Source organism: Pinus tabuliformis, chromosome 1_2, assembly GCF_031772625.1.
Source record: "Pinus tabuliformis cultivar Carrire ecotype Pingquan chromosome 1_2, CPIR1, whole genome shotgun sequence".
Classification (NCBI taxonomy): Eukaryota; Viridiplantae; Streptophyta; class Pinopsida; order Pinales; family Pinaceae; genus Pinus; species Pinus tabuliformis.
In genome coordinates, this window is record NC_142298.1 from 565386887 (window position 1) to 565414427 (window position 27541).

General features: G+C 38.9%; 1 protein-coding gene across 2 annotated transcripts in view; it reads left to right on the forward strand.

The window, feature by feature from the left end:
- The window catches only part of LOC149206862 (ribonuclease H2 subunit B), a 350779-nt gene that overhangs the window by 268094 nt on the left and 55144 nt on the right, over window positions 1-27541 (forward strand). For both annotated transcript variants that reach the window (XM_089393809.1, XM_089393808.1), the window contains one exon: window positions 25539-25608. In XM_089393809.1, coding sequence (XP_089249935.1) covers window positions 25539-25608 — 70 coding nt within the window. The remainder of the gene's footprint in view (window positions 1-25538; window positions 25609-27541) is intronic.

Here is a 27541-nt window from a genome sequence, read left to right on the forward strand (position 1 = left end):
TCCTATGGCATATGAGTAGGATGAGTGGTTCACCTTCTCATGCAGATGCTACAACATACATCCTACCCATGTAGTCCAAGACTCATGGGAAGTACCTTTCATTTGGCCAATGAGTTGGGGAAAGTGGATAGGGATCATAGCACTATAGATGGACGCATCGTGTACTGCTGTACTCCCTATGTCTAGGATGCATGGTGTTCAACACAAGGTTACTTGGGAGCCGGAGTGGAAGCGGGTGCGGGAGTGACATTTTCAAAAGCTCCTAGTTTGGGAGTGATTCGGGGAGCGAATTTTTATATAATATACATATTTTTATATTTTCATGCATATATGTCAACAAAAGCATGTAGAATGATGAATTAGATATAAAAAGCATAAAAACATAGATTGAACCATAACATCAATCATCTAGAAGTTATAATCTTCATCAACCATGTTCACAAGTTAGTAACATACAACATATTGAGTCTCATGATTCATCAATCTTAAAGTTTCAAGCTTTCAAAATTCAATATATAACATATATCATCATTGATCACCAAAGTTGTACTTGTAAGCTAAGTGTAACCATTACAACAAGAATATCTAACATGAAATGGAACAACTTTCAACTTTCACTAAGCATCATATTCATAATTCATTACCAACGAGTTATAATTGCCAACTTCAAACTTCAAACTTAAATTTTCATATATTGTTTACAAAAATTATCATAATAAATATGAAAGAGTCAATAGTTATTAAAACTACTAGAAACTAGAAAAGACAAGTAAGCCTATTATCTTCAACTTGCTCTTGCCGCCATGGGAAATGTCTAATTTCGGAGCAGGTCATGGTATTGGTGGTCTTTGAGGAGTCTCCTCCTGCATAGTCGCATGACCAAAACCAGGAGCCACATGTCCTCCATGTGAGGATGTAGATGGAGGCGGCAACAACAAAGGAACAATAGTTGGAGCTCGAGCATTGGCACTGCTATTGGTGGGGGTGGCATGGTTGTTGTTGTTTCATCATCATCTCTTAATAGTTTTGCTTCTAATTCTTCAGGATGTATAATGCCATCCTCCAAATTATTGTCCTTTGGGTGGTTATCCCAAATTTTATATGTTGGATCCTCATAAGCCCGATCATAATAATGACTCAACAACCTCAAGTTGTAGTGCACATAAACCAAGCTTTCTGCCTGATTTTCATTGTGTCTGTTTCTTCTCACATTATGTATGAAACTGTAGGTGCTCCAACACCTCTCTGCAGAAGAATAATTTACAACCTGTGAGAGAATTTTTGTTGACACCTAATCCTCAGCGGTTGGGTGTACCCGGAATGTGAACAGTCATCAAGTAGATGAACTGATCAGTCACATTCCTGTATATAAACAATAGTTACCTAATGAAATAAATCAATCAGTTTTTTCTGCCAAGTCTGGAGTTACCCTGGCCTGACATGGTATCAGAGCGCAGGTCCCAGATTCCTTTTTTTCTGGCGTGCCTTGTAACTCCTCTGTTCCATACTCTGCCATAACGCATCTGTTTGGCCTGAACGTTTGCCTGGCTTGAACGTTTGACTCTTTGCACGCATAAAGATTCCATGCTCCTGCGCAGGCCGATTTCTTCTGCCTAAACGGCTTTAATGCCCTCTGCGTGATAACGCTTTGCATACCCATCGAATATCAATGCTTTAGCATTGATCTCTTTGTTTTTAACGTTTACTGTATATGCATTAAGCCTAACCTGTGTGAAAGATTGGGATCCGCCAGAACATCACCGTCCGGAGCTGGAAATGTCAAGGACGAGACGTTCATCGAGTTACAAGTAGGAGTGAGACCCCAAACCATCACAGTATTCGCGCCCTAGCCCGAGAGCCATTGCTCATCCTCCGGTTTTTTGTGCTTGTCTGTATAGGAATCCACGCAGACTAAGACATACAAAATATTGCTCATCCTCCAGTTGCTATTCCAGGTTCAATCCTTGTGTGAATACCATTGAACGCTGGCCACTCCGCATACGTTGTGTGAAGCATTGAGCGCTGGCCTATTATTTGCGTGACTGTTTAGCCTGGTATGAGTATTTCCGCCCTGCTAAAAGTTGAGCGAACCGCCTTGTCAGATTTTGCTGCATCTAAAGTTTGTCGTGGTTTGACGTTAGTGTGTCAGCTACGCTTCTCCCTCCCAACTTTGTGTGCATTGTCACAAGAGAATGCCGGCCGCCGAACGCAAGAAGAAGCATTGATCCCGGAGTGAATTAACTGTGTGATTCGCCACAGGTCCCAGGATCTCTTCCGCCATGGATTTATGATTATGGGCCGGTTTTTTTGGCCATCGAATGTTAGTTCTCATTCTGGTTGAGTCTGCACAAGTTTCTGAGAAGTGCATACATTTGGATTGTATACATGGACTCCTTTATGACCGACATTATGTGTGGATTTTGAAATCAATGGTTATTGCTACACACTCTTCAGGATAGTCAAATTCCTACTAATTTGTTAGTTTTTTTTTAAGGAATTTGAGAAGAAGGGACTTGTCTGGCTTGTCTACACATCGTTTGTTTCAGAGGATTATAGTTTTTAAGACTTGGAGATGCTGATGAAAGGATTTAAAATCATCAGCCTTTGATTTGAATGCCTATGATATTGCACAATTTTGTTCATTCAAAGCAGTTGTAATATTGCACAGTTTTTTTTTTTTTTATCATTTGAATGGTAATGCTGCTTTGAAAAGTTAAAGCATTAAAGTGATATTGAAGTGAGGAAGTTTTTTTTTATCAGCAGAAGTATTTTTTACAGAATGCGTTCAATCATCTCTATGGTAGGGATAGTTCTCACTGGAAAGGAGAACTATCCTGAATGGTCCAGGATGATAAAACACGCTCTCATCTTCAATGAGTTGTGGAAAGGAGTGTGTGTCGGAGAAGGAGACAATGACCCAGTGCTGCCTACATCAGACAAAGAGCTCGTCATTTGGGAAAACAAGAACAACAAAGCCTATGCATTAATCACAACATCTGTAAATGAAGAAGTAAGTCGCCATATTTCATCATATTCAACTGCCTTTGAAGCTTTACAAAAGCTGAAAGAACTTTATGACTCACATTCTGCACTTGAAGTTGTTTAGCTCATGATTAAACTCTTCACTCTTGAACTGAAAAATAATGATCCTCTTGCTCTTGCATCTGAAGTAAAATCCATAATGCATGATATCAAATCCACTAAGGTTGAACTGGATATCCCTCTTATTGCTTTTCTCGAGGCACTCTATCCTACTTACTCCAATTATCTTGAGTCTTTACAAGCAAATGGAAATCTTAAAGATATAACCTTTGATTCTCTTGTGAAAAAGTTTGCTGAAAGAGAGAAAGCCTTTGGAAAGAAGACAGTCCCTGAATCTTCTGAAGAGACTGTTTGCCTTGCTCATAAAGAAAAGCATCCTGCTCAAGATTCTACAAGAGAAAGAGGTGGACGAAGAGGAAGAGGAAGATATTTCAGAGGCAGGGGGGGCAGACATTCTCAAGGAGAAAAGGCAGATCTGCATTGCATTCGCTGCAAACGAAATGGATCACATGATGCTTCTACATGCAAGCTACCATGGGACAAAATTGAGCAGAAAAGAAACCAGCAGAAAGGTAAAACTGGTGATACAGACAAAGGTAAAGCACCTGAATCTGCTCACTATATTGAGGCACAATGTAACATTGGAGTAAATGAAGATTTGTTTAATGCCTCACTTGCTTCTTCGAAAAATGATTGGTTGCTTGATTCAGGAGCAACCTGTCATATGACTCATAGGAAAGATTTTTTTGAAGATTTCACTGACAATGTTGATGGAGCAGTATACTTTGCAGATCAGTCAAAAATCAAGCCATCAGGGCTTGGCATAATCAAGCTTAAACTGCCTGGTCTTCCAAACTTTCTTCTGGATCATGTTCTATATCTCCCACAGCTTAAGAGAAACTTGTTGTCCTTGGTCCACATCCGCCAGCAAGGTCACTCCATTCATATGTTTGATGGCAAGCTTGAGGTAAGAAAAGCTTCTGACCACTCACTTGTCATGAGGGGAATAGAAGAAGAAAGGCTTCTCAAACTGCAAGGAACCTCTGCTCATGCACAACATTTCTCATATATTTCTCATCATGAAGAAGGTACACTTCCATCAAGTTTATTATGGCATGCTAGATTTGGACATTTAAACTATGACAGTCTCCGCTTATTGAAGAAAAATGGTATTGTTGGTTTGCCTACAATTCCTAGAAAACATAAGCAATGTGATGCTTGCATTCTAGGAAAGCATAGCAAACAGTCTTTTCATGATTCACATTCAAGAGCACATAGGAAGCTTGAACTCATTCATTCAGATTTATGTGGTCCAACGCCTGTTCCTTCTGCAAATGGAAATAAATATATCATGACATTTATTGATGATTACACCAGAATGTGTTGGGTTTATTTATTGAAGAACAAATGTGATGCTTTTCAAACATTCAAGAATTTTCATAAATGGATTGAAAATGATGCACAATCTCATATTGGGTCTATTCGCACTGATAATGGAAAAGAATATACATCAAATGAATTTGACAACTATCTTCGCCAACATGGAATCAAACATCAAACAACTGTACCTTATAATCCCCAACAGAATGGTGTAGCAGAGAGAATGAATAGAACAATCTTGAATATGGTACGATCCATGCTTTTCTTCAAAAATGTAAAGATAATGTTTTGGGCTGATGCTGTTCTATGTGCTGCATATATAAAGAATAGATGTCCATCTAGTGCTATAAGAAACAAGACTCCTTATGAATTGTGGTATGGACATGTTCCTTCGGTAAAACATCTCAGGATCTTTGGTTCCACCTGTTATGCTTTAATACCAAAGGTACATAGAAACAAACTTGGTGCTAGAAGTCGTAAGTGTATCTTCCTGGGGTATTCAAACACATCTAAAGCATACCGCCTCTATGATGAAGTAAATAAAAAGTTTGTTGTATCTAGAGATGTCATTTTTCTTGAATCATCCAAATCTGACAATGTTGTTGAGCGGCAACTTGATCGCTTGGATAGATTCGCAAAAACAAAATCATTTCAAGAATTTGATAATCAGATTCCACATCTTGAAGGGGGGATTCCTATACTAGAACAACATGTGGAATCTTCTTCTGAAGAACAATCTCCCCTGCATGAAACTCCAACAACGGGTGATGCTTTAAGTGATGTAATTGATAGAATTGGGAGACTCAATCTTGATTCAGTCCCAACTCAATCAACAGAGCAGCCTGGACCATCTCAGAAAGGTCCCCCAAAGTGGCTGACAAAGACACTTGAAAGTGTTCATCCTGATGAAATTGGAAAAACAGGAACCAGAAACTCAAACCGACAAAATGGAGGTGATGTAGATGACTCTAATTCACCTGTTGATATGGATGTTACTTATGATTGTGAATTGAACTTGTCTTTAGATTTTGAACCAACTTCCTTCAAAGAAGCTGCTTCTCATGATGAATGGAAAGAAGCGATGCAAAAGGAGTATGATGCCCTCATAAAGAATGGCACTTGGAAGCTGGTTGATTCTCCATTTGGAACCAAACCAATTGGCTGCAAGTGGGTCTACAAGAACAAATACAAAGCTGATGGCTCACTTGACAAGCACAAAGCTAGGCTTGTGGCAAAAGGTTTTGCACAGAAGGAAGGGGTCGATTATGAGGAAACTTTTGCCCCCACAGCAAAATGGGCCACTATCCGGACACTCTTTGCACTAGCTGTTCAAAACGGTTGGAAAGTCCATCAAATGGATGTAAAAACTGCATTCTTGAATGGAGATCTAAAAGAGAATGTTTTTATGTCCCAGCCTGAAGGATTTGCTGTGAAAGGACATGAACATAAAGTATGCAAACTTGTGAAGTCCTTGTATGGCCTCAAACAAGCACCACGAGCCTGGTATGAAAAACTAACAGAGCATCTTCTGAAACTCAACTTCAATCATTTTGATCTTGATGATGCAACTTTATTTGTCAAGAAAGTTGGCAAAACAGTTGTATATCTTGTGGTATATGTAGATGATCTTTTAATGACAGGGAACAATGAAAGCTATATTACATCCATAAAGAAAGAATTAGGAAAAAGTTTTGAAATGACTGATTTGGGCTATGTTCATTATTATCTTGGCATTGAAGTAACCCAACATCCAAAATCCATATTTCTTTCTCAAAAGAAATACATTGGAGATTTGTTAAACAGATTTGCATGACAGAGTGCAATCCTCTTTCTACTCCAATGGAACAAAACTTAAAGCTCACATCTATTGAAGGAAAGGAATTTGAGGATGCAACAAAGTATAGACAGCTTATAGGAAGTCTCATCTACCTCACTACTACCAGACCAGACATTTCATTTGTTGTTGGAATCCTCTCCGGGTTTATGCAAAAGCCTTGTGAGGGACATTGGTCTGCTGCAAAAAGAGTTCTAAGGTACTTGAAGGGAACTCAAGACCTTGGAATCAAGTATACACAGGTGGACGACTTCAGCTTGATTGGATACTCTGATTCAGACTTCGATGGAGACAAAGAAACTGGAGTATCTACTTCAGGATATGCTATGAATCTTGGATCAGGAGCTGTCTCTTGGAGATCACGCAAACAATCAGTTCCAGCAGATTCCACAACAGAAGTAGAATACGTGGCAGCAGCTGAAGCAACGAAAGAAATTGTGTGGCTCAGGAAAATTCTTGAAGATTTGCAGGTAAAACAAGTACAATCAACTCCACTCATGATTGACAACACCTCTGCAATAAAGTTGGCCAAGAACCCAAAGTTCCATGATCGTACTAAGCACATCAATACTAAATATCATCTGATCCGACATCATGTTGAGGCCAAAACAATCCATCTCCGTCATTGTTCCACAAATGAGCAAATTGCAGACATCTTCACCAAAGCGCTTGGAAGAGAAAAGCTTGAAAGATTCAGAACGATGCTTGGACTCACCAACATCCCTTTAGATTAAGGGGGGGAATTGTTGATACCTAATCCTCAGCGATTGGGTGTACCCGGAATGTGAACAGTCATCAAGTAGATGAACTGATCAGTCACATTCCTGTATATAAACAATAGTTACCTAATGAAATAAATCAATCAGTTTTTTCTGCCAAGTCTGGAGTTACCCTGGTCTGACAATTTTTTTGCCAATTTTGGCAAAAGTCCCATGCCGCCATATGCTTCTGACCATGTGAGAGCATCAAATTTGTCTCTATCTTCCATTGCATGCAAAGAACCAAACAAACTAGTGCAATTCAAGACGCAGATTAGCAAACTCCTCCCTATCAGGGACTAGCTTGTCTAATGCGTTCATATATCCCTCTTGTACCTCTGGATCTGTATGGGGTTTTGCCCTAACCCCAACCCCAGGTGCAGGTTGGCCCAGCCAAGATGGAGAGTAGTATTTTGGCATAAGGATATACGCCAGGGCATGTAGTGGAACATTAAGTTTATTCCACCGTGTACACACACAATTGTGAATCATTGTATACAAGTTGGGATCATCTTCCTGAACAATATCTCTTATTTGCCCCAACATGGTAACCATTTGCTCATACACCTCCCCAATCACTGGTTAATCTAGATCTGCAAAACGAATCATGCTATAAATGGGCTTGGTGAATTGCAATACTTGCCTCACACGTGCCCAAAACAGACCATCAAGAGTGGTCTCCTCCACATGTTGAAAACCTTGCTTGTCAGTTGCATTTGTAGCTGTGTCCTTTAATACTTACCAATGTGGACTTGATACCATGATAGTCAATGACTCTATTACCTTCAAAAGGTGCCTGAAGATGAGGTAATAGCTAGCAAATCTAGTCTTCACAATCTTCAACAACTCCAATCTTGAGTGACTGCAGAAAAGCCCATGGATATTGCTATGATTTGTAATTAATTTTATCATTTGTTTTTCCTCTCTTGTACAAATCACCAATCCATTTGTATTGTTGGTTTTTGTTCTGTTCTTAATAATATCGTTCATCAAAAGGTTCATTGTGTGAACCAAACACCCAGATCAAAATATGTTGGGGTATTTATCCTCAATAATTGCTCCTGTTGCCTTACAATTAGCAACATTGTCAGTGATGACTTGGATGACATTGTATGGCCCAATATGTTCAATTGTTTCAAGTAATGGTTTTGCAATGTTGATGTCGGCCTTAAACTTCTCTGAGTAATCATATGTTGAAAGGAAGATGGCACCACTAGTAGACACAACAAGAACACTTATCAATGGCTTTCCTTTTACATTTGTCCATCCATCAGATACAATGGTCACCCCATGCTCAGTCCAAGAATTTGTCATTCTACTCAAAGAATGTGATATTTTTGCTTTTGCATGATCAAGTCCAACGGTTCTAGCTTTGTCATACCTAGGGCTCTTGTATCCTTTCTGGGCATCATTTATGGCAGAAACCATTTCATGACAATAAGGTGAGCGAAAAACATTGAATGGTATCCCACATGCATAGAGAAACCGGTAAATTTTTGAATCCACATCATTCCTATACCCTTAGTCAACGAAATCTTATATGGTTCTATGCCTTAAAGAGATGTTTGTTCCCGTGCCTCCATATCCACTGCCATGGGAGGATGCCGAAGGAGTTCTTTGTGCATGTGATTGTGAGCTATGTTCAAAGAAACCCTTTGATTTTTAAATTTGTATTGGGATTCCTCCTCTTCCCTTATGTATTTGGCTCTATTTGTTGCTGACACGCTTACACAAGCTTTGATTCCTATTGTCTTATCTCCATCCCATGGCCTTTTCCCACAAAAGTGCCTTCTGGCATGGGTGTATGAACCTGTGTAAGTTTTGTTGCAATGGTTGCATGTAAATTTAGTGCTTCCACCTCCTTTCCCTACTTCAGGCCTAGTAACATATTTCCACAATGGGGTTTGGTCTTGTTTAGTTTTTGGGGTCTCAGCATGCCCACTCTCTTCCTCCTCACTAGGGTACTCCTCTCCAGGGTTTTCATCAAATCTGCTATAACCCACTTTTTCATCCTCTTCTTCATCATGATCAACCCTCCTTCTTCTACTCTCCAACACCATAATAACCAAAAAAGGAACCAACAAGAAGAAAATGCCAAGCCATATAGCCATGATGTTTGTTGTTTTGAGTCTACAAAAGAATGGAGGAATGGGAATGGGAAATAAAGATTTCTTTTATTTTATATTTCGCAATGAACATAAAAAAACAAAATTGTTAGATTAGAGTGTAGATCCTACCTCTTTGGCCTTTAATCCCAAAGCTCCAATCTCCCTTGCAAGATCCTCAAGCTCCTCCAAGCTCCTCTCTCTTGTTCTCTCCAAGCTCCAAACTCTCTCTTGCTCTCTCCAAGTTCCTCTCTCTTGCTCTCTCCAAGCTCCAAACTCTCTCCCTTCGGGAGCGATTTCGAGAGCGCGCTCCTGTGGTTGCTCCCTACTAGCTCCTGAGCAGAGCGCGAATTGGGAGTGGATTCGTGGGGGGGGCACCCCACAACCCCGGTTCAACAACTTGATCTAGGATCAAGTTTGATTGGGGTTCTACCCTTGGACTGATTTTTGTCAGTGGAGAGTGGTAAGGTCTTGTGACTCACTATTGATCGGTTCTTCTTTATTATCTATATCAATGTTCAGCAGAGTAGAGACGAGATACAAAGATGGCACATGACGATAGGATGGCATGATGATCGATGATGATGGGTTGATTAGCAGGTGAAATTCTCCCTAGTTGAGAGGGAGTGTTAAAATTGGAAATTAGGGCCAAATTCCAATTTGGACAGCTCATTTGATGGAGATGATGATTGCATTGAATTCCTCTTTTGGAGAGGACCAAAATTGACCTAAAGATCATCAAATTTGGACAAACAGAAATGTGTTTTTGAATTTATGCACAGACATGTGCAAATTGTCAAGTTCGGCCACATCATCATGTATGCTCATGAAGCCCAAGAGACATGTCACTTCACTCTCAACGACTTGTATAAATATAAGTCACCTCCAACCTCATTTGGCATGTCACTCACTCGCACATTCTTCTCTCTTCTCATCTGATTGGTTTGTACAACTATTGGGCAACTCTTCATCTCACACGTGGCTGGAAAGGAGGATGAATTTTTGGGTTGATTACAGGGCTGAAATTTCAGAGCTGTTGCAGGGTTTGAATCTTGACCAATGTTGACCAGACACTTTGACTCATCCTTTGACTGCAATTTTTGTGGGAAAATTTCGTTTTTGGCAGGCTGTACTGTTTGTCACAAAAACCAAGAATTTCTGGGCACTTTGATCTGCATTGACTGTGTTGACCACTACTGGTCAACTACCCATGCAGTACACCCCCTTTTTTTTGCAAGAAAGGGGCAGCACCTGATCAGCGTGTCCGTGCCATCCAGCAGTCATCAACAGCTTGATCAATCTAATTGTAAACCCAGTCTGCATGTATGAATTGTAAATAATCTTAGCAGATATGAGTCGTGTATGTGAATTGCCTAGGTGGACCTAACTTTCTAGCGGTAATCTACGTCCCGGAAGGTTTTTCGTCTCACCGATCCATGGATCGGCAGAGTTTTCCTTCAAACTTGACCCCAAAGCCGGGATGGATTTTGTCATTGGAATTTTAGGAGAATCCTAGTGTGTTGATCTGCTAGATTATAGTTGTGTTGCAGAACTTGGTGATTTGTGAGGGTCTATGTTAAAGGGGTTTTTCTCCCTTAAGATGTAAATTGTAAAAAGTCATCATGAAATGTGTCTTGAGGGTCGAAAAATGATTTAAATCCCCTCATGAGTCCTAAGTCCTAGGTCCTAGGTGATGTTTCCGAAGGCTTAGTTCGATGATCCATTTTAAAATGAATTAAGAAATTAAAAATGAATAAAAATAATAAAATAATAAAATAAATAAAAATTAAAAAATGAAATAAATAAAAAAATAATAAAAAATTAAAAAAATAATAAAACCCTAACTAATAAAATAATAATATTTTAAGTGAATAAATCGACGAATGAGATCAAGAGATGTCTTGATCCTCATCAACGGTCGAGATCATTTCTACATGGATCACTCGAACTAGCCGTTGGGATCATTTCCTTTAAATAGGGTGCTAGGGGTCATTTCAGATCATTGGATCTGTGAGTCTGAGACTGAAGAAGCTCTCTTGTAAATCTGTTTCTAGTTAATAAAAGAAGACTTTGGGGTCCATATCTTTGCTGGTGTTACTCTCTTAAAATGCTGTGAGATTGTTTAATTTTCTGCATATGTTATTTTCAGCCTTTAATAATAGCTTCTTGTAGAGTATTGTGAGCACAGGTATCTTGTTCACTTGCTGGGGTTTGGGTGCTGTTAGGGTTTCTGAAGTAATGGCAGGTATCTCCATTACTTCCTGAGATCTAGCAACATTTTTGCCCTCTTTACTGATGGTTGTTTTGAGCTGTGCAGAAAACATATTCTGAAGGAAATTTGTGGGCGTTCGGGGAAGTTCTCGGCTGAACCAGCCAACTCCCGCAAGCATTTTTTGCTGAGCCCAGTTGGATTTGATGCTGGGTCTATCATTCAGTTTATTTTTAATTTGCATGAGAGATTTTCTGAAGTTCTTCACAGTGAAAATCTGAAGGCTTTATTTCTTTAAAATATTCCTGTTCTTATTGATGAATCTGTCTGTTAAGGGGCTAAATCTGTACATTAATCAACTGTTCTAGGGTTTCAGATTTCAAATTTTGCTTTATGCAGTTTTTATTAGGGTTTAGGGTTTTTAGGTTTCATTTTATCACATGAAAATTTTCGAAATTATTTTTGGCAGGTAAATCAGATTTCACCCATGGTTCCCATGCCCTGTCAGAAGCTACTGCTCCATCAGCTCCATCCGCCATCGAACCTGCAAACAACATCCAAAGCCCTCGATTTAATCGAATCCTGCAGCGTTTAGGCGAGCAACACTCACTCCATGTAGCTTCTAACTATACGTGTTGTCCGCCTCCATCAAAAACTGTCGGCCCAGGCATTTTATTCAGTCGAAATCTATCCACAGAGAACAGGGTTTTTAACAGCTATCAGAGGTAAATCATTCTGCCGTCGAAGACTTCAGGCCATCACGCAGTCTTTTCGGGCCAGGTAAAATTCGAAGCGGTCTTCAACATGCTCACGCCCAGGTTTCGATTTGATTTGCGGCTTAGGTAAACGTGGAAAACGATTTAAGTTCTCAGATCACAACGTCCAGCGTGAAGGATTCTCAGGTGAGCCAGCGTTGGGTATTTTGTGGAATGTTTCAGATTTACGTGGAAACAAGGTATTAACCCACAAGCATAAGCTGTCCGCCGTTTTCATTCTCGGCCAGGTTTTTTTTTTTTATCCTTTGCAGGTCTGCGTATCGTTTTAAGTTGAGCATCGTAGTTTAGACTTGTAATTTTTATTTATATGGTTAGAACTTAGATTATAGATTTTAATATTTAGTCCTTAGATTTTTGTATAGTTACGATTTTATTTTGTAATAGATTTTGATTTTTATAATTAATCGTTCTCCCTTTTTTTATATATATAGATTTAAAAAAAAAAATAAAAATAAAAATAAAAATAAAAAAGATTTATTTGTAAAAAATTTTGTTTAGATTTAGTTTTTATTTGAGTTTTAATGTTTAAACAATAAAAATTTATAAAAAAGGGATTTTTAGGATTTTAGATTAGAAATTTTATTTTTGATTTAAAAAAAAAAAAATATATTTCGAAAAAATATAAAAAATTGGAAAATTTTCTTTTTTTCGGATCCAGTTTCAGTTGTCTATCATGTTATATCTTTCATGCTGAATTTTCAAGTCGAGATGCGAAGTTGATATCTGGTTAATGGTTTATGATTCGTGGTGGTTTAAAGCATTCATCTTTTTAAATTTTCAGTTGCCGGATATCGTTTTGGTCATGTGATTTAGCTGATGACAAATGATTGCTATTCACGGTTTATGTTTCTGTATCATTTAACAAGTAATCATTATAATAATTATCTCTTAAGGCACTGGTATGCTAACTAATCAAATCATTTTAGTGCTTATCTTAATCGTGTCTCGTGTCTCGTGTCTCCCAACCAACTAGTCGACAGTTGGCCTCATCATCTCACAGGGACTATCCCCCTTAGCCGCGGGAGACAGGCTTAAACGGAGGGATCGGGGATCAGAGTGACAGCCCCCGGTCTGAGCGTTGTCGTGTCAATTTGCGCGACAACATTTTTTGGCGCCGTTGCCGGGGAAATTGTTTTCTCGGCATTTCAACGACAATCTTCCTTCTCATTTTTATCTTTTCATCTGGCCCGGCAACGCCAACATTTTTTGGCACCGTTTTTCTGTTCCTGGAGTTTCATCAACATTCACCTTCTCATCTTTCTCATCTCTCATTTTGAGCTGGCAGATTCGGCGTTTGAGGTTATCATTTGGATCTTTTATTGCCTTATTTCTTCAGTGTGTTTCTTGTTTGGGTGGCGACTCCATTTTCTTATTTTTTGTCAGACAAGAAGCCTCCCGCATATCTGTTTGTTGATTACTTCTTGGATCTTGGAATCAGATTTATTGTTCAAGTGGCGACTCCACTTCTTTCATCTTTTGTTTTTCTTGAGCAGAGATCTAGTTCTATTATCCATTTCATCCCTTATTGTTCATCATGGATTATTCGTGTAAACCATGTCGTTTTACTCACCGTCTCCATGATTTTCCGGAGGAGGCCATTCCTGAATTACCTATTTTTTCAGATGGTGATCCAATCGCTGCTAAAAGGCATCTAGACTTGTTTATTCGCATCATGATCATATATTGCAGACCCCCTCAGTTTAATCATGAAGATATCAAAATGCGTCTATTTGTCCTTTCTTTAGAAGATGATGCTTTGAATTGGTTTAACAATTTTCCTAAAGATTTTTTCACTTCTTTGGAAGACATTATCAATGCTTTTGAAGATAGATATGGTTATCCAAATAGCTTGCCTTCTTCCTCCAAAATTGTGCAACAGAATGTAAGTAATTTGATAAAAGGTCCAGCTGATGGTGAAAGATCCCAAGACGATTCATCATGTCAGAATGTGTCATCCACCGGAAATATTGCAGATCAAGTTCATGATAGTGAAAAATCAGGGACAAATGACAATGAAAAAGAAGAACAAAAGCAAATTATACAAGATCTAATGATGCTGGTAAAAAATATGGAGGCTAATCAAACTACTTATGTCAATGACGTGAGAACTTTGTGCACCCACCTTGAAAAACGTAATAGGGAGATAGAGATTATGCAAAATCAGCATGCTAAGGAAATTGAGGCCATAAAAACTAATTATGAAACAGAAATTAGAATCATGCAAAGCAGGTTGTCGGTCTTAGAGGAAAATATGGTGACCATTAAAGCTGATCATGATAGGGAAATTGACTCTATGCAAAACAAGTTGTTAACTATGGATAAGGAAATGACTATCATGACGTTCAATCATAACAATCAGTTGGCTGACATGCAAGCGAATCATAAAGAAGAAATAAATTTCATGCAACATTGCTTGATGAACATAAAGGAAGAAAATGGTAAAGTAATAAAAGACATGGAAGAACATCATGCCAGACAAATCAATGTTATAAAGGTTGAACACTCTAGTCAGATGGATTCCATTAAAATACAGGTTCAAAAGTTTCAGCAATTGGAAGATGAAAGAAACCAGGTGACATCAATAGATCAGGAGCCTTCTCATGTGCTGCAACAAGCTCCATCTTATTATGAGGAGGTTATTGATTCGATTGAAAGGTGGTTAATTGAAGGTGATCCGGATAGACTTAAGAATGATAAAGATCAGATGCGGGCTAAAGAAAGACATATCACGCATACTTCATCTGATAGTTTTGAAACAGAAAGTTCCAGGTCATCAGTAATTCAACTTGCTAGAAAGAAAAAGCGCAAGAGAAAGAAAATAAGAAGAAGATTTGACGCATCAGACGGCCGCGAGCAGCTTGATTTTCGGATAGGAAAAAGTCCTACCATATGCAAAATTGGACATGGTACATCCGACAAGCAGCGAGTAGATTTGCCTGAAAGCAGGCAAATGCTCAGTATGCACTATATTGAACACATATGATGCCGTAGGGCATCCTTTGTATCATATTTCTAACCCTACTCCTTGTTTTTTCCGTATTTTTGTTTCTGCTTTAGATAGTTAATAAATGAAGAGCTTTTATCTTTCCTGTGCTTAATCTATATGATTTTTTTGAATGGACGCTACTTATTTTTCTCTGTGTGTTGTATGGATGCAGATTCTAGATTCTCACATTCCTGCAAGCAGCAACGTGTCCCCAAGTAGAGCCAGATGTTGACCACTACTGGTCAACTACCCATGCAGTACACCCCCTTTTTTTTGCAAGAAAGGGGCAGCACCTGATCAGCGTGTCCGTGCCATCCAGCAGTCATCAGCAGCTTGATCAATCTAATTGTAAACCCAGTCTGCATATATGAATTGTAAATAATCTTAGCAGACATGAGTCGTGTATGTGAATTGCCTAGGTGGACCTAACTTTCTAGTGGTAATCTACGTCCCGGAAGGTTTTTCGTCTCACCGATCCATGGATCGGCAGAGTTTTCCTTCAAACCTGACCCCAAAGCCGGGATGGATTTTGTCATTGGAATTTTAGGAGAATCCTAGTGTGTTGATCTGCTAGATTATAGTTGTGTCGAAGAACTGGGTGATTTGTGAGGGTCTATGTTAAAGGGGTTTTTCTCCCTTAAGATGTAAATTGTAAAAAGTCATCATGAAATGTGTCTTGAGGGTCGAAAAATGATTTAAATCCCCTCATGAGTCCTAAGTCCTAGGTCCTAGGTGATGTTTCCGAAGGCTTAGTTCGATGATCCATTTTAAAATGAATTAAGAAATTAAAAATGAATAAAAATAATAAAATAAATAAAAATTAAAAAATGAAATAAATAAAAAAATAATAAAAAATTAAAAAAATAATAAAACCCTAACTAATAAAATAATAATATTTTAAGTGAATAAATCGACGGATGAGATCAAGAGATGTCTTGATCCTCATCAACGGTCGAGATCATTTCTACATGGATCACTCAAACTAGCCGTTGGGATCATTTCCTTTAAATAGGGTGCTAGGGGTCATTTCAGATCATTGGATCTGTGAGTCTGAGACTGAAGAAGCTCTCTTGTAAATCTGTTTCTGGTTAATAAAAGAAGACTTTGGGGTCCATATCTTTGCTGGTGTTATTCTCTTAAAATGCTGTGAGATTGTTTAATTTTCTGCATATGTTATTTTCAGCCGTTAATAATAGCTTCTTGTAGAGTATTGTGAGCACAGGTATCTTGTTCACTTGCTGGGGTTTGGGTGCTGTTAGGGTTTCTAAAGTAATGGCAGGTATCTCCATTACTTCCTGAGATCTAGCAGCATTTTTGCCCTCTTTACTGATGGTTGTTTTGAGCTGTGCAGAAAACATTTTCTGAAGGAAATTTGTGGGCGTTCGGGGAAGTTCTCGGCTGAACCAGCCAACTCCCGCAAGCATTTTTTGCTGAGCCCAGTTGGATTTGATCCTGGGTCTATCATTCAGTTTATTTTTAATTTGCATGAGAGATTTTCTGAAGTTCTTCACAGTGAAAATCTGAAGGCTTTATTTCTTTAAAATATTCCTGTTCTTATTGATGAATCTGGCTGTTAAGGGGCTAAATCTGTACATTAATCAGCTGTTCTAGGGTTTCAGATTTCAAATTTTGCTTTATGCAGTTTTTATTAGGGTTTAGGGTTTTTAGGTTTCATTTTATCACATGAAAATTTTCGAAATTATTTTTGGCAGGTAAATCAGATTTCACCCATGGTTCCCATGCCCTGTCAGCAGCTACTGCTCCATCAGCTCCATCCGCCATCGAACCTGCAAACAACATCCAAAGCCCTCAATTTAATCGAATCCTGCAGTGTTTAGGCGAGCAACACTCACTCCATGTAGCTTCTAACTATACGTGCTGTCCGCCTCCATCAAAAACTGTCGGCCCAGGCATTTTATTCAGTCGAAATCTATCCACAGAGAACAGGGTTTTTAACAACTATCAGAGGTAAATCATTCCGCCGTCGAAGACTTCAAGCCATCACGCAGTCTTTTCGGGCCAGGTAAAATTCGAAGCGGTCTTCAACATGCTCACGCCCAGGTTTCGATTTGATCTGCGGCTCAGGTAAATGTGGAAAACGATTTAAGTTCTCAGATCACAACGTCCAGCGTGAAGGATTCTCAGGTGAGCCAGCGTTGGGTATTTTGTGGAATGTTTCAGATATACGTGGAAACAAGGTATTAACCTGCAGGCATAAGCTGTCCGCCGTTTTCATTCTCGGCCAGGTTTTTTTTTTTTTCCTTTGTAGGTCTGCGTATCGTTTTAAGTTGAGCATCGTAGTTTAGACTTTTAATTTTTATTTATATGGTTAGAACTTAGATTATAGATTTTAATATTTAGTCCTTAGATTTTTGTATAGTTACGATTTTATTTTGTTTTAGATTTTGATTTTTATAATTAATTGTTTTCCCTTTTTTTATATATATAGATTTAAAAAAAAAAAAAAAAAAAAGATTTATTTGTAAAAAATTTGTTTAGATTTAGTTTTTATTTGAGTTTTAATGTTTAAACAATAAAAATTTATAAAAAAGGGATTTTTAGGATTTTAGATTAGAAATTTTCTTTTTGATTTAAAAAAAAAAAAAATATTTCGAAAAAATATAAAAAATTGGAAAATTTTCTTTTTTTTCGGATCCAGTTTCAGTTGTCTATCATGTTATATCTTTCATGCTGAATTTTCAAGTCGAGATGCGAAGTTGATATCTGGTTAATGGTTTATGATTCGTGGTGGTTTAAAGCATTCATCTTTTTAAATTTTCAGTTGCCGGATATCGTTTTGGTCATGTGATTTAGCTGATGACAAATGATTGCTGTTCACGGTTTATGTTTCTGTATCATTTAACAAGTAATCATTATAATAATTATCTCTTAAGGCACTGGTATGCTAACTAATCAAATCATTTTAGTGCTTATCTTAATCGTGTCTCGTGTCTCGCAACCAACTGGTCGACAGTTGGCCTCATCATCTCACAGGGACTACCCCCCTTAGCCGCGGGAGACAGGCTTAAACGGAGGGATCGGGGATCAGAGTGATAGCCCCCGGTCTGAGCGTTGTCGTGTCAATCTGCGCGACAACAGACTGTAGGCTTGTTTGACTGCAGAGTTGGTTGAGTTTGATCGCTATTTGCATGACTATTTTGGGCTGACTTTGACCAGCTAAGGAGGCTGAGTTTGATTGCCTTTGACCAAGCTTCAAAGGACATGTTTTGTTGCTGCGTTTACCATCTTTGACTTTCTGGTTAGCGCTGAATTCGACTGCACTTGATTGCAGATTTGACAGGGCTGTTTTGACTTTGATTTGGTAAGTCAATTTTGAATTTTTGTACTCTCTCTCTCTGCTAAACATTTGATATAATAATAAGAATAATGATCAAAGGGTTTCCCCACCTTGGGGTTTTTCTTGGCATCTGTTAAATCTGGGGTTCTCTTGTCTTGGCTTGTCTTCTGCATTTTGTTATTCATGTTCTATCTACAGTTACTATCAATGTGATTACTATTGGAAAAGTATATTGGAAATTGCCATTGGGCTGCTAAAGGACATTGAAGTAATTGTGCTAAGCATAGAACATACCATTGTTAACTAAAATTAACATTTCTCAACTTGGGGACTTCTTTGAAGTTTGTATGAGCTTAGTACTTGTTGAAGTTTATCATAAGAAGCCTTTTCTCCATATTGCCTCGATCTTGGGAGTACCTATAACCAAGCAAAATCATGGAAGCCTAGATCTTGTGCTTCTCATTCTCTCATAGAAAGGAAGTGCCTTTTGGAGTCTTATATCATAACTTTGAGTCTTTCTTGAGAGGTCATAGTGTACCACCTTACACCGTAAACCCTTAGAACACATTTCATAGTTGATTATCTCTTATCAGGACTCCTCCCATTGGTGAAAGTCCATGAACAATAGGGAGCCTTGGTTGTGGTGACAGTGGGCCATTACCCCATTGTTAGCACTTTGTATAGCTCTTTTCTTGTAGGGTTTCCCTCTCCAAGACCTACTAGATTGTGTGGTAACAGGACATACTAAGTTAAAAATAATAAGAAGCTTGAAAATAATAGTTATTTTCTAATGTTCATTTATAAATATATCACTTATCAGGTCTTTACATACCATAAGTGAATATTTTGGCATCTGGATGTTAAGTCTTTTCCTTTGGTTAAGTCAAAATTAACATCATCAATTATAATTGCGATTATGAGTAATTGTTAGCTAAGAATACAGTGGCAATTAATCTGAGTGTGGTGTGAAAATTCTATCATTGCAACAGCTGATTTACTTTACTTACTTATTTTCCAATAAGTTATTTATGAAATTCCTTCAATAAACATTAAAATAAATTCTGCTACAGATATCACACCATAATACAAAAACAAACACATGCACATGAATCAACACATCGACATAGATATTTCAGACAACAATACTCGGAAAAAACCAATGTGGAAAAACCGGTGCAACAAGGGAGGATTTTATTATTCAACAATTCTTTAGTACAACAGGGTGCCAAACTGGCTTACCCAACAGAGAGAAAAATTCTCTAGCACTTCTCCCAATTTCAGCGTCAGCCTGGCTGACCTCTGCGTAGCTCTCCCAATTCTTTAGTACAACAGGGTGCCAAACTGGCTTACCCAACAGAGAGAAAAATTCTCTAGCACTTCTTCCAGTTTCAGCGTCAGCCTGGCTGACCTTTGCGCAGCTCCCAGACACTCTGCGTCAGCACTGGGCCTCTCTGCGTCACCCACGCAAGCCCTCCAGTGACTGCGCAGTCTGCTGCTGCCTCTGCGTCTGCCTCTCCAACCTCTGCACTGGTCTTCTGGTTCTGTTTTCGACTCTCTGTTCCGTACTTGTTGCCTCCTGCTACTCTGTCGACCACTAGTTCGAATATCTCAGCTAACCCTGCTCTAGAAATCGAACTGACTGGTCTCTGTCAATGTGTTCTCCAATTGACCCTCAAGCCCCTTCTTATACTTTTCTTGTTGGTCCATCAACGATCGAGATTAAATCTCTAATCAACGGCTAAGATTAGATTTGGCTTGATCCATGACTTTTGGACCCTTCTAACCCAGTTTATATTAATACCTATTAATATTTTATTTTTCCTAAGTTTAGACTTAGGAACTCCATTAAAAATATTAATTATTTTAATATCTCCCAAACCAGTTAGAATCTCCCCAAACCATTTCCAAGTCTTGGAGATCTCATGTGCTTTAGCCTCTCCACCAATTTTCATGGCTAGAGCACATTCGATGCTACCCCAAATCAACACTCCCTCTTAGCGAGGACTGTGCTTTAGTAATACTTCTCACTGAGTATCACCCTGATCATCCAACATCAGTCCCTAACTTAGGAACTCCATTAAAATTATTAATTATTTTAATGTCTCCCAAACTAGTTAGAATCTCCCCAAACCATTTCCAAGTCTTGGAGATCTCATGTGCTTTAGCCTCTCCACCAATTTTCATGGCTAGAGCACATTCGATGCTACCCCAAATCAACACTCCCTCTTAGCGAGGACTGTGCTTTAGTAATACTCCTCATTGAGTATCACCCTGATCATCCAACATCAGTCCCTGTGCTGATGCTAGGCCTCCCTGCCCAACATCCTTTGCAATGTTGCATCCTGTACTGCTACCCATGGTCCTGCCAGTGCCACTGCTGCCTCTGTATGGCAACTCCCTCTGCATCCGCCCTGTTGCTAGTCCTTTCTTCCAACACTGCATCTACACTGCAACTCCCTCTGCCACGTTGCACCGTGCTACTGCTGACTGCTATCACACTGCAACATCACCCCCATTTCTGCTACCGAAATGGATTATTTATCATCCCCATATTTTCCCTGAAATAATCAAACTTTGTTCTTCCAAGGGCCTTGGTGAGGATGTATGCCACCTGTTCTCCTGTAGGAGTGTAGCTCAACTGTACAGCGCCTCGTTGGACACAGTCTCTGACAAAGTGACACCAGATATCAATATGCTTTGACCTATCATGAAACAATGGATTCTCAGAGAGCTTGATGCAACTCTGATTATCGCACATGATCGTGGTCACCTCCATTTTTCTTTGGAATAGGTTCACAAGCATTTTTCTGAGCCATATGGCCTCACACGAAGTTATGCTCACTGCCATATATCCTGCCTCAAATGAGCTCAGAGCCACAGACTTCTGTTTCCTACTGCACCAGGAGGTCATTCCTGATCCAATGTTGAAACAATACCCATAGGTACTTTTCTGATCCATTGAACTTCCTACCCAATATGCATCAATAAATCCACTCAATCTGATATCCTGATTCCTTACTCCTGGTGTACAAGAGTCCATAATCGACTGTTCTCTGTAAATACCTGAGAACATGTTTGGCTGCTGCCTAGTGCGCACTCTTCGGTTCCACCATGAATTGACTAAGGGTGTTGACAGCTTAGCAAATGTCTGGCCTGGTATTGACCAGATACATCAGGGACCCTATGAGCTGTCTGTATAAGGTGGGATCAACATCCTTGTCTTCTGATGCATCAATCTTCTTCCAGTTGATGATCATTAGAGTAGCCATGGGTCTACAGTCCTCCATCTTGAATCTCTTCAGGATTTCTATAGCATATCTCCCTTGCCCAAGGAAGATATCTCCCTTTTGCTGCCAAACTTCCAACCCTAGAAAATAATGCATTCATCCCAAATCCTTCATATCAAATTCTGTGGCTAGATTCTTCTTGCAGTCTCTGGTGAGCCTGGATGATCCCGTCAAAAAGAGATCATCCACATACAATACTAAGATTAGCGACTCATTCTCTACAACCAGATAGTAGAGATTTGGATTTGTGTCACTCTTGACAAATCCCATCTTCTGCAAGTAGCCATTGGTTCGACCATACCATGCTCTAGGTGCCTGTTTCAGCCCATACAAGGCTTTCTTCAACTTGCATACATGAGACTTCTTCTCATGTGTCTCAAAGCCCTCTAGTTGTTCAATGTATACCTCTTCTTCTATCACCCCTTTCAGAAATGCCGTTTTGACATCCATCTGATGAATCTCCCACCCCATCTGTGCTGCAAGAGATATCACGGTTTTAAATAGATGTATACCTGGATACCGGGGCGAAGGTCTCTTCGTAGTCAATTCCTTCCTTTTGAGCATACCCCTTAGCCACAAACCTGGCTTTATATTTCTCTACACTGTCGTCTGCAGCATATTTGATCTTGTAGATCCATCTCGAACCACCATTGATCTGTCTTGAGGCCTTGGCACTACCTCCCAGACATCGTTCACCATTATGGAGTTGTACTCCTCTACCATCGCCTCTAGCCAAACCTGATGTTGAGCTGCCTCCTGGAAACTGGCAGGTTCCCCATCTTGAGCTACTAATGCCTGATATCTATCTGGCTGTTTACGCTCCCTCTTATTGTTTCATGGTGCAACGATGAAGTTCTTTGCATCTCGCGGAATCTGACGAAGTTCCCTGTTAGTTATTTCTTTGCCAGCAGGTGCTTCTATTAACTCCTCATCCTATGAATCTTTCTGACTTGAGGAAGAATTCTTTACTTCTGTTGGTTGAAGAGGTTTAACCAACGACTCCTCTTTTGACTGCTCCTCGGAAGGCATTTCACGAGATTTTCTGAAAGCCCTATCCTCCATGAACTTCACATCTCGTCGAACCACTACCTTCTTGCTCCCTGGAAGATAGATTCTGTATGCCTTAGCATTCTCGCTATATCCCACTAGATACCCTTTTTCCACAGTTTGATCCAGCTTTTTCCTCTTTTCCTCGGGTACGCGGCAATATGCTAAACTCCCAAATATCCTGAAATGATTGACTTCAGGCGTTTTCCCTGTGAAAACTTTCTCTGGAGTAATCTTACCCAACGCCCGATGAGGAGTCCTGTTCTGAAGATAGACTGCTCTGTTGCATGCTTCTGCCCATAGGAATTTTGGCATATCCTGATCATACATCATGGCCCTAGCTGCTTCTACTATAGTCCTGTTCTTCCTTTCTACTACTTCGTTATGCTCCGGATTGTAAGGAGCTGTCCACTCTCTTTTGATACCCTCCTTAGCGCAAAAATCAGTGAAGTCCTTATCGACATACTCTCCACCATTATTTGAGTGCAAAAGTTTTATTTTCTTCCAAGTCAGATTTTCCACCAGAGCCTTGAACTCTTAAAATCAACAGAAAACCTCGCCCTTGGTTTTCAGAAAATAAATCTAAGTTTTCCTTGAGTGGTCATCAATGAAGGTAAGGAAGTACTCAACATCGGTTAGAGCTTTAGTGGACATAGGTCCGCAAATATCTGAGTGTATCAATCCTAGTACACTCTTGGCTCTATTTTTACTTCTATGAAATGCTGCTTTGGCATACTTTCCTAGAGCACATCCTTTGCATACATCATCTTGTTTTGTACTAAGATCCAGAACTCCTGTTACAGTGCTCCTGAAAATTCTCAGAGCCCCATGGTGCAAATGTTCCATTCTTCTATGCCATAGTTCGTTCAAATCTTTGTCTCCATGACTGCCTATTAGTGCCATTGGTGATTCTAGTTGTAGTCTATACAACCTGTTACTTTTGAGCCTGATCTACATTTTCTTTTTCCAGCTAGGGTGTTTGACATATACTTTCTCCTTGATGAAGAAGACGTCATAGCCTTTTGCTTGAAGTTGCGACACAGAAAGTAAGTTCATCCCCAATCCTGGTACATGCAGCACATTGGTAGCATGGAATTGCTCTCCCGATTTTGTTTGAAAAACTATGGTACCCCTCCCTACTGGAGTACACTTTGCCTTGTTCCCCATGGTGATCTAAAAGTTCATCTTCTCCACCCGATAATCTGAGAAACATTCTCGGATTCCTGTCATATGCCAAGAGGCTCCACTGTCTATATACCATACCTCTGATGATGTAGAACTAGTCGTACACGCCACTTCTTCTTCCAACCTGGAAGCCAACATAGAGAAATCGAAATCACTTTCTCTTGTGCAATTTTATGAAAATCTATGCGAGTCTCCTGACATAGATGTCTCTGCATCATGGTCTCGACCCATAATTGATTTTCCCTTCTCGTCTTTGATTACTTGCTCCGATACCATGTGAAAATTCTATCACTACAACAACTGATTTACTTTACCTACTTATTTTCCCATAAGTTATTTATGAAATTCCTTCAATAAACATTAAAATAAATTCTGCTACAGATATCACATCATAATATAGAAACAAACACATGCACAAGAATTAACACATCGACATAGATATTTCAAACAACAGTCCTCGGAAAAACCCAATGTGGGAAAACTAGTGCAGCAAGAGAGAATTTTATTATTCAGCAATTCTTCAGTACAACAGGGTGCCAAACTGGCTTAGCCAACAGAGAGAAAAGTTCTCCAGCTCTTCTCCCAGTCTCAGCGTTAGCTTGGCTGACCTCTACGCAGCTCCCAGACACTATGCGTCAACTCCTGCCTCTCTGCATCAACACTGGGCCTCTCTGCGTCACCCACGCAGGCCCTCCAGTGACTGCGCAGTTAGCTGTTGCCTGTGCGTCTGCCTCTCCAACCTCTGACTGGTCTTTTGGTGCTGCTACCGACTCTCTGTTCTGTACTCGCTGCCTCCTGCTGCTCTCCAGACCACTAGTTCGAATTTCTCAGCTAACCCTGCTCCAGAAATCGAACTGACTGGTTTCCCTCAGTGTGTTCTCCAACTGCCCCTCAAGTCTCTTCTTATGCTTTTCTCATTGGTCCATCAATGACAGAGATTAAATCTCTAATCAACAGCTAAGATTAGATTTGGCTTGATCCATGACTTTTGGACCCTTCTAACCTAGCTTTATATTAATACCCATTAATATTTTATTTTTCCTAAGTTTAGACTTGGGAACTCTATTAAAACTATTAATTATTTTTAATATCTCCCAAACCGGTTAGAATCTGCCCAAACCATTTATGGGTCTTGGAGATCTCATGTGCTTTAGCCTCTCCACCAATTTTCATGGCTGGAGCACATCCAAAGCTACCCCAAATCAACATGTGGGAAATGCATGAGTTACTCTCTCTATACAATCCCACTTGATTGTATAGTATTAACTCTTTGGAATGAGCCATTTTCACATGTAACGTTTATAGAGTTCCCAACATAAATATTGCTTAGATAATTCCTTAATGTTTTACATTTGGATCCTTCTACCTTTGGGAAATATTTTATTGTTCTTTTTCCAAGAGATTAGTTTATATGTGGTTTCTATGGTATTATGTGGATAGGAGATATTTCATAAGGTGATTATATTTGGTTGATTTTAACAAAATTTTATTGTTTGTGGTTTACCCCTTATGTCAGACCCAAAAGATTGTGCATTTCATTTCTTCTCTTGTATCCTTCCATAACATTGGAGGACTAAATGCATTCTTTTATTTCCATTTTTCCTTACTGAACATGGGGTTTTGTATTTTAGGTGAAGCACACAATGAAGATATTGCCAACTCTAAACAAGCATTATGCTGGACGTAGTGAAGAAGATACGAGTAATAATTCCACTTCTAATTTTTTTTTTTTCAATATTTGAAACTTGTAATATGTTCATTATGATGTGAGGCTTTGGCTTTGTGATGAAGTGCTTTTATCCTTGAAGAATATTCTATTTATCTAAAATGTTCATATCAATTAAATTACCTCTTTGTAAGAAAGGAAATTGTAAATGCAATTCCAAATATTTGTAGCCTGATCTAAAGGATAAAGTCAGGAAGAATAAAACACATGATTTTAGCTGTGATTCTGGTCATTATAGTAAAATGCTAGAGTGGCCAAGCCCTGTTATTTTCTTTCAAGAGCACTTGTATGACAGCCTTTTGGCTCCTTGTTCTATCATTTCCTTGTTTTTCCACTAGCAATACATTCTTTTTTAGATGGAGGGACTATGAGCATCTGTATGTTTACATTGGTACAATCCCATAAACTATGAGCCTACTATCAAAACAGAGGCTTTCCTTTCATGACTCAAATCTGGGTCACTGTGGTGGTAAATGTTGCCATGTATCATTTTATTGTTTATTAAGGTAATAAAAGGTTCATTTCTCCAAATTTAAAAAGAAATGTACTTTAAACATATGTGTGCTTTAATCTGACATATATGTTAATTGAGATGTAATTCAAGTCAAGGCTTGAGTTTAAATGACCTTTGACACTCTATTGCCATGGTTCTTTGACTTCTCTTATGAACACTATATGGCGATGTGAATTGGTTAAGTCAGTATTGTAGAATGCCTTGTTTTAGCCTCTGATGGACGATGCAATTCTCTTTAAGAATCTTATACTAGCATCTTTGTGATAGGTAATTGTCAAGTCTTTGTGTGGTGGCATATCGTATCAAGCTTACACATAATGGCCAATATGCTGGTTGTCAAGAACATTTGCAATCCTTGCCAAATCTGTACCAGTTATGGAAGAAAAGAAGAGAAAGTGGAACTAGGATCTTTAATGTTAATATGAAAGCATTATTAATTTATTGATTGCTAGATGACATTGTTTGAAATGAATTATTCTTATAAAGTAAGTTTCAAATATTTATCTAACATAATCAGTAGTTATTTTGGATGTTTTGGGCGACTTACAACAGCCCTTTCGCAAAGGACTCATGCTATGGGGGACATTTCTATGCCATTCAAATCTCTCAGGACTTGAGCATGGCCTCATTTTAAGCCACTCGGGGAGTTTTGAAGCTGCATGTTAGTGAATTAATAGAAGTGATATCATTCTATGAATGGTATTATCCTTCAATTAATCAAGTAGAAGATGCCTTGATTAAATCTTTCAGAAATCAAGCAAAGCGGAAAAGATTAAGTGATCTAGAAAATTTTGTTGATAAAAAAATGGCTGAAAATGTTGTAATAACTCCTTCTCCTCTAAGGATTCCAGAGTTTGATCTAAAAGTTCAGAAAATGATAAGTAAACCAAACACCCCTAGAAATTTGGTTTATATCAGACAAAAGGGAGAAGAACTAGTAAGAGAAGTTTGTTCTAATCTTAGAATAAACATGATAAGATCAGGAACCCCTGCAAAGCATAAATGGGAGCTCCTTGATGGAAATATATTTGAGACTGAAAATGATTTTCCTCCTTGGAAAAATTTGGTCATTAGAGGACAAGATGGGAAATTGTATAAACTTTTGCCTTCCCATCCAGATGATCCAAATTCTTCAGCCAAAGATATGAGAGCTGCTACTAATTGGACTAATCTTGCTCTATCTAGCTTGGAAAGATTTGCTAAAGCTAAATTTGATCATTTAGAAAAAGCAAATAGTGAAATGAAAGCACTTCTGGATAGAATTTTGCAAAAGCAAGATTACAATACTATGTACTTAAATGAGCATGTAAAGACCTTCGCTGAAAATGATCAGACTATAGCGCAGAGTCTTGATAAGCTGTCTTTAAAGACAGAAAAGCAGATCCATGATGTAG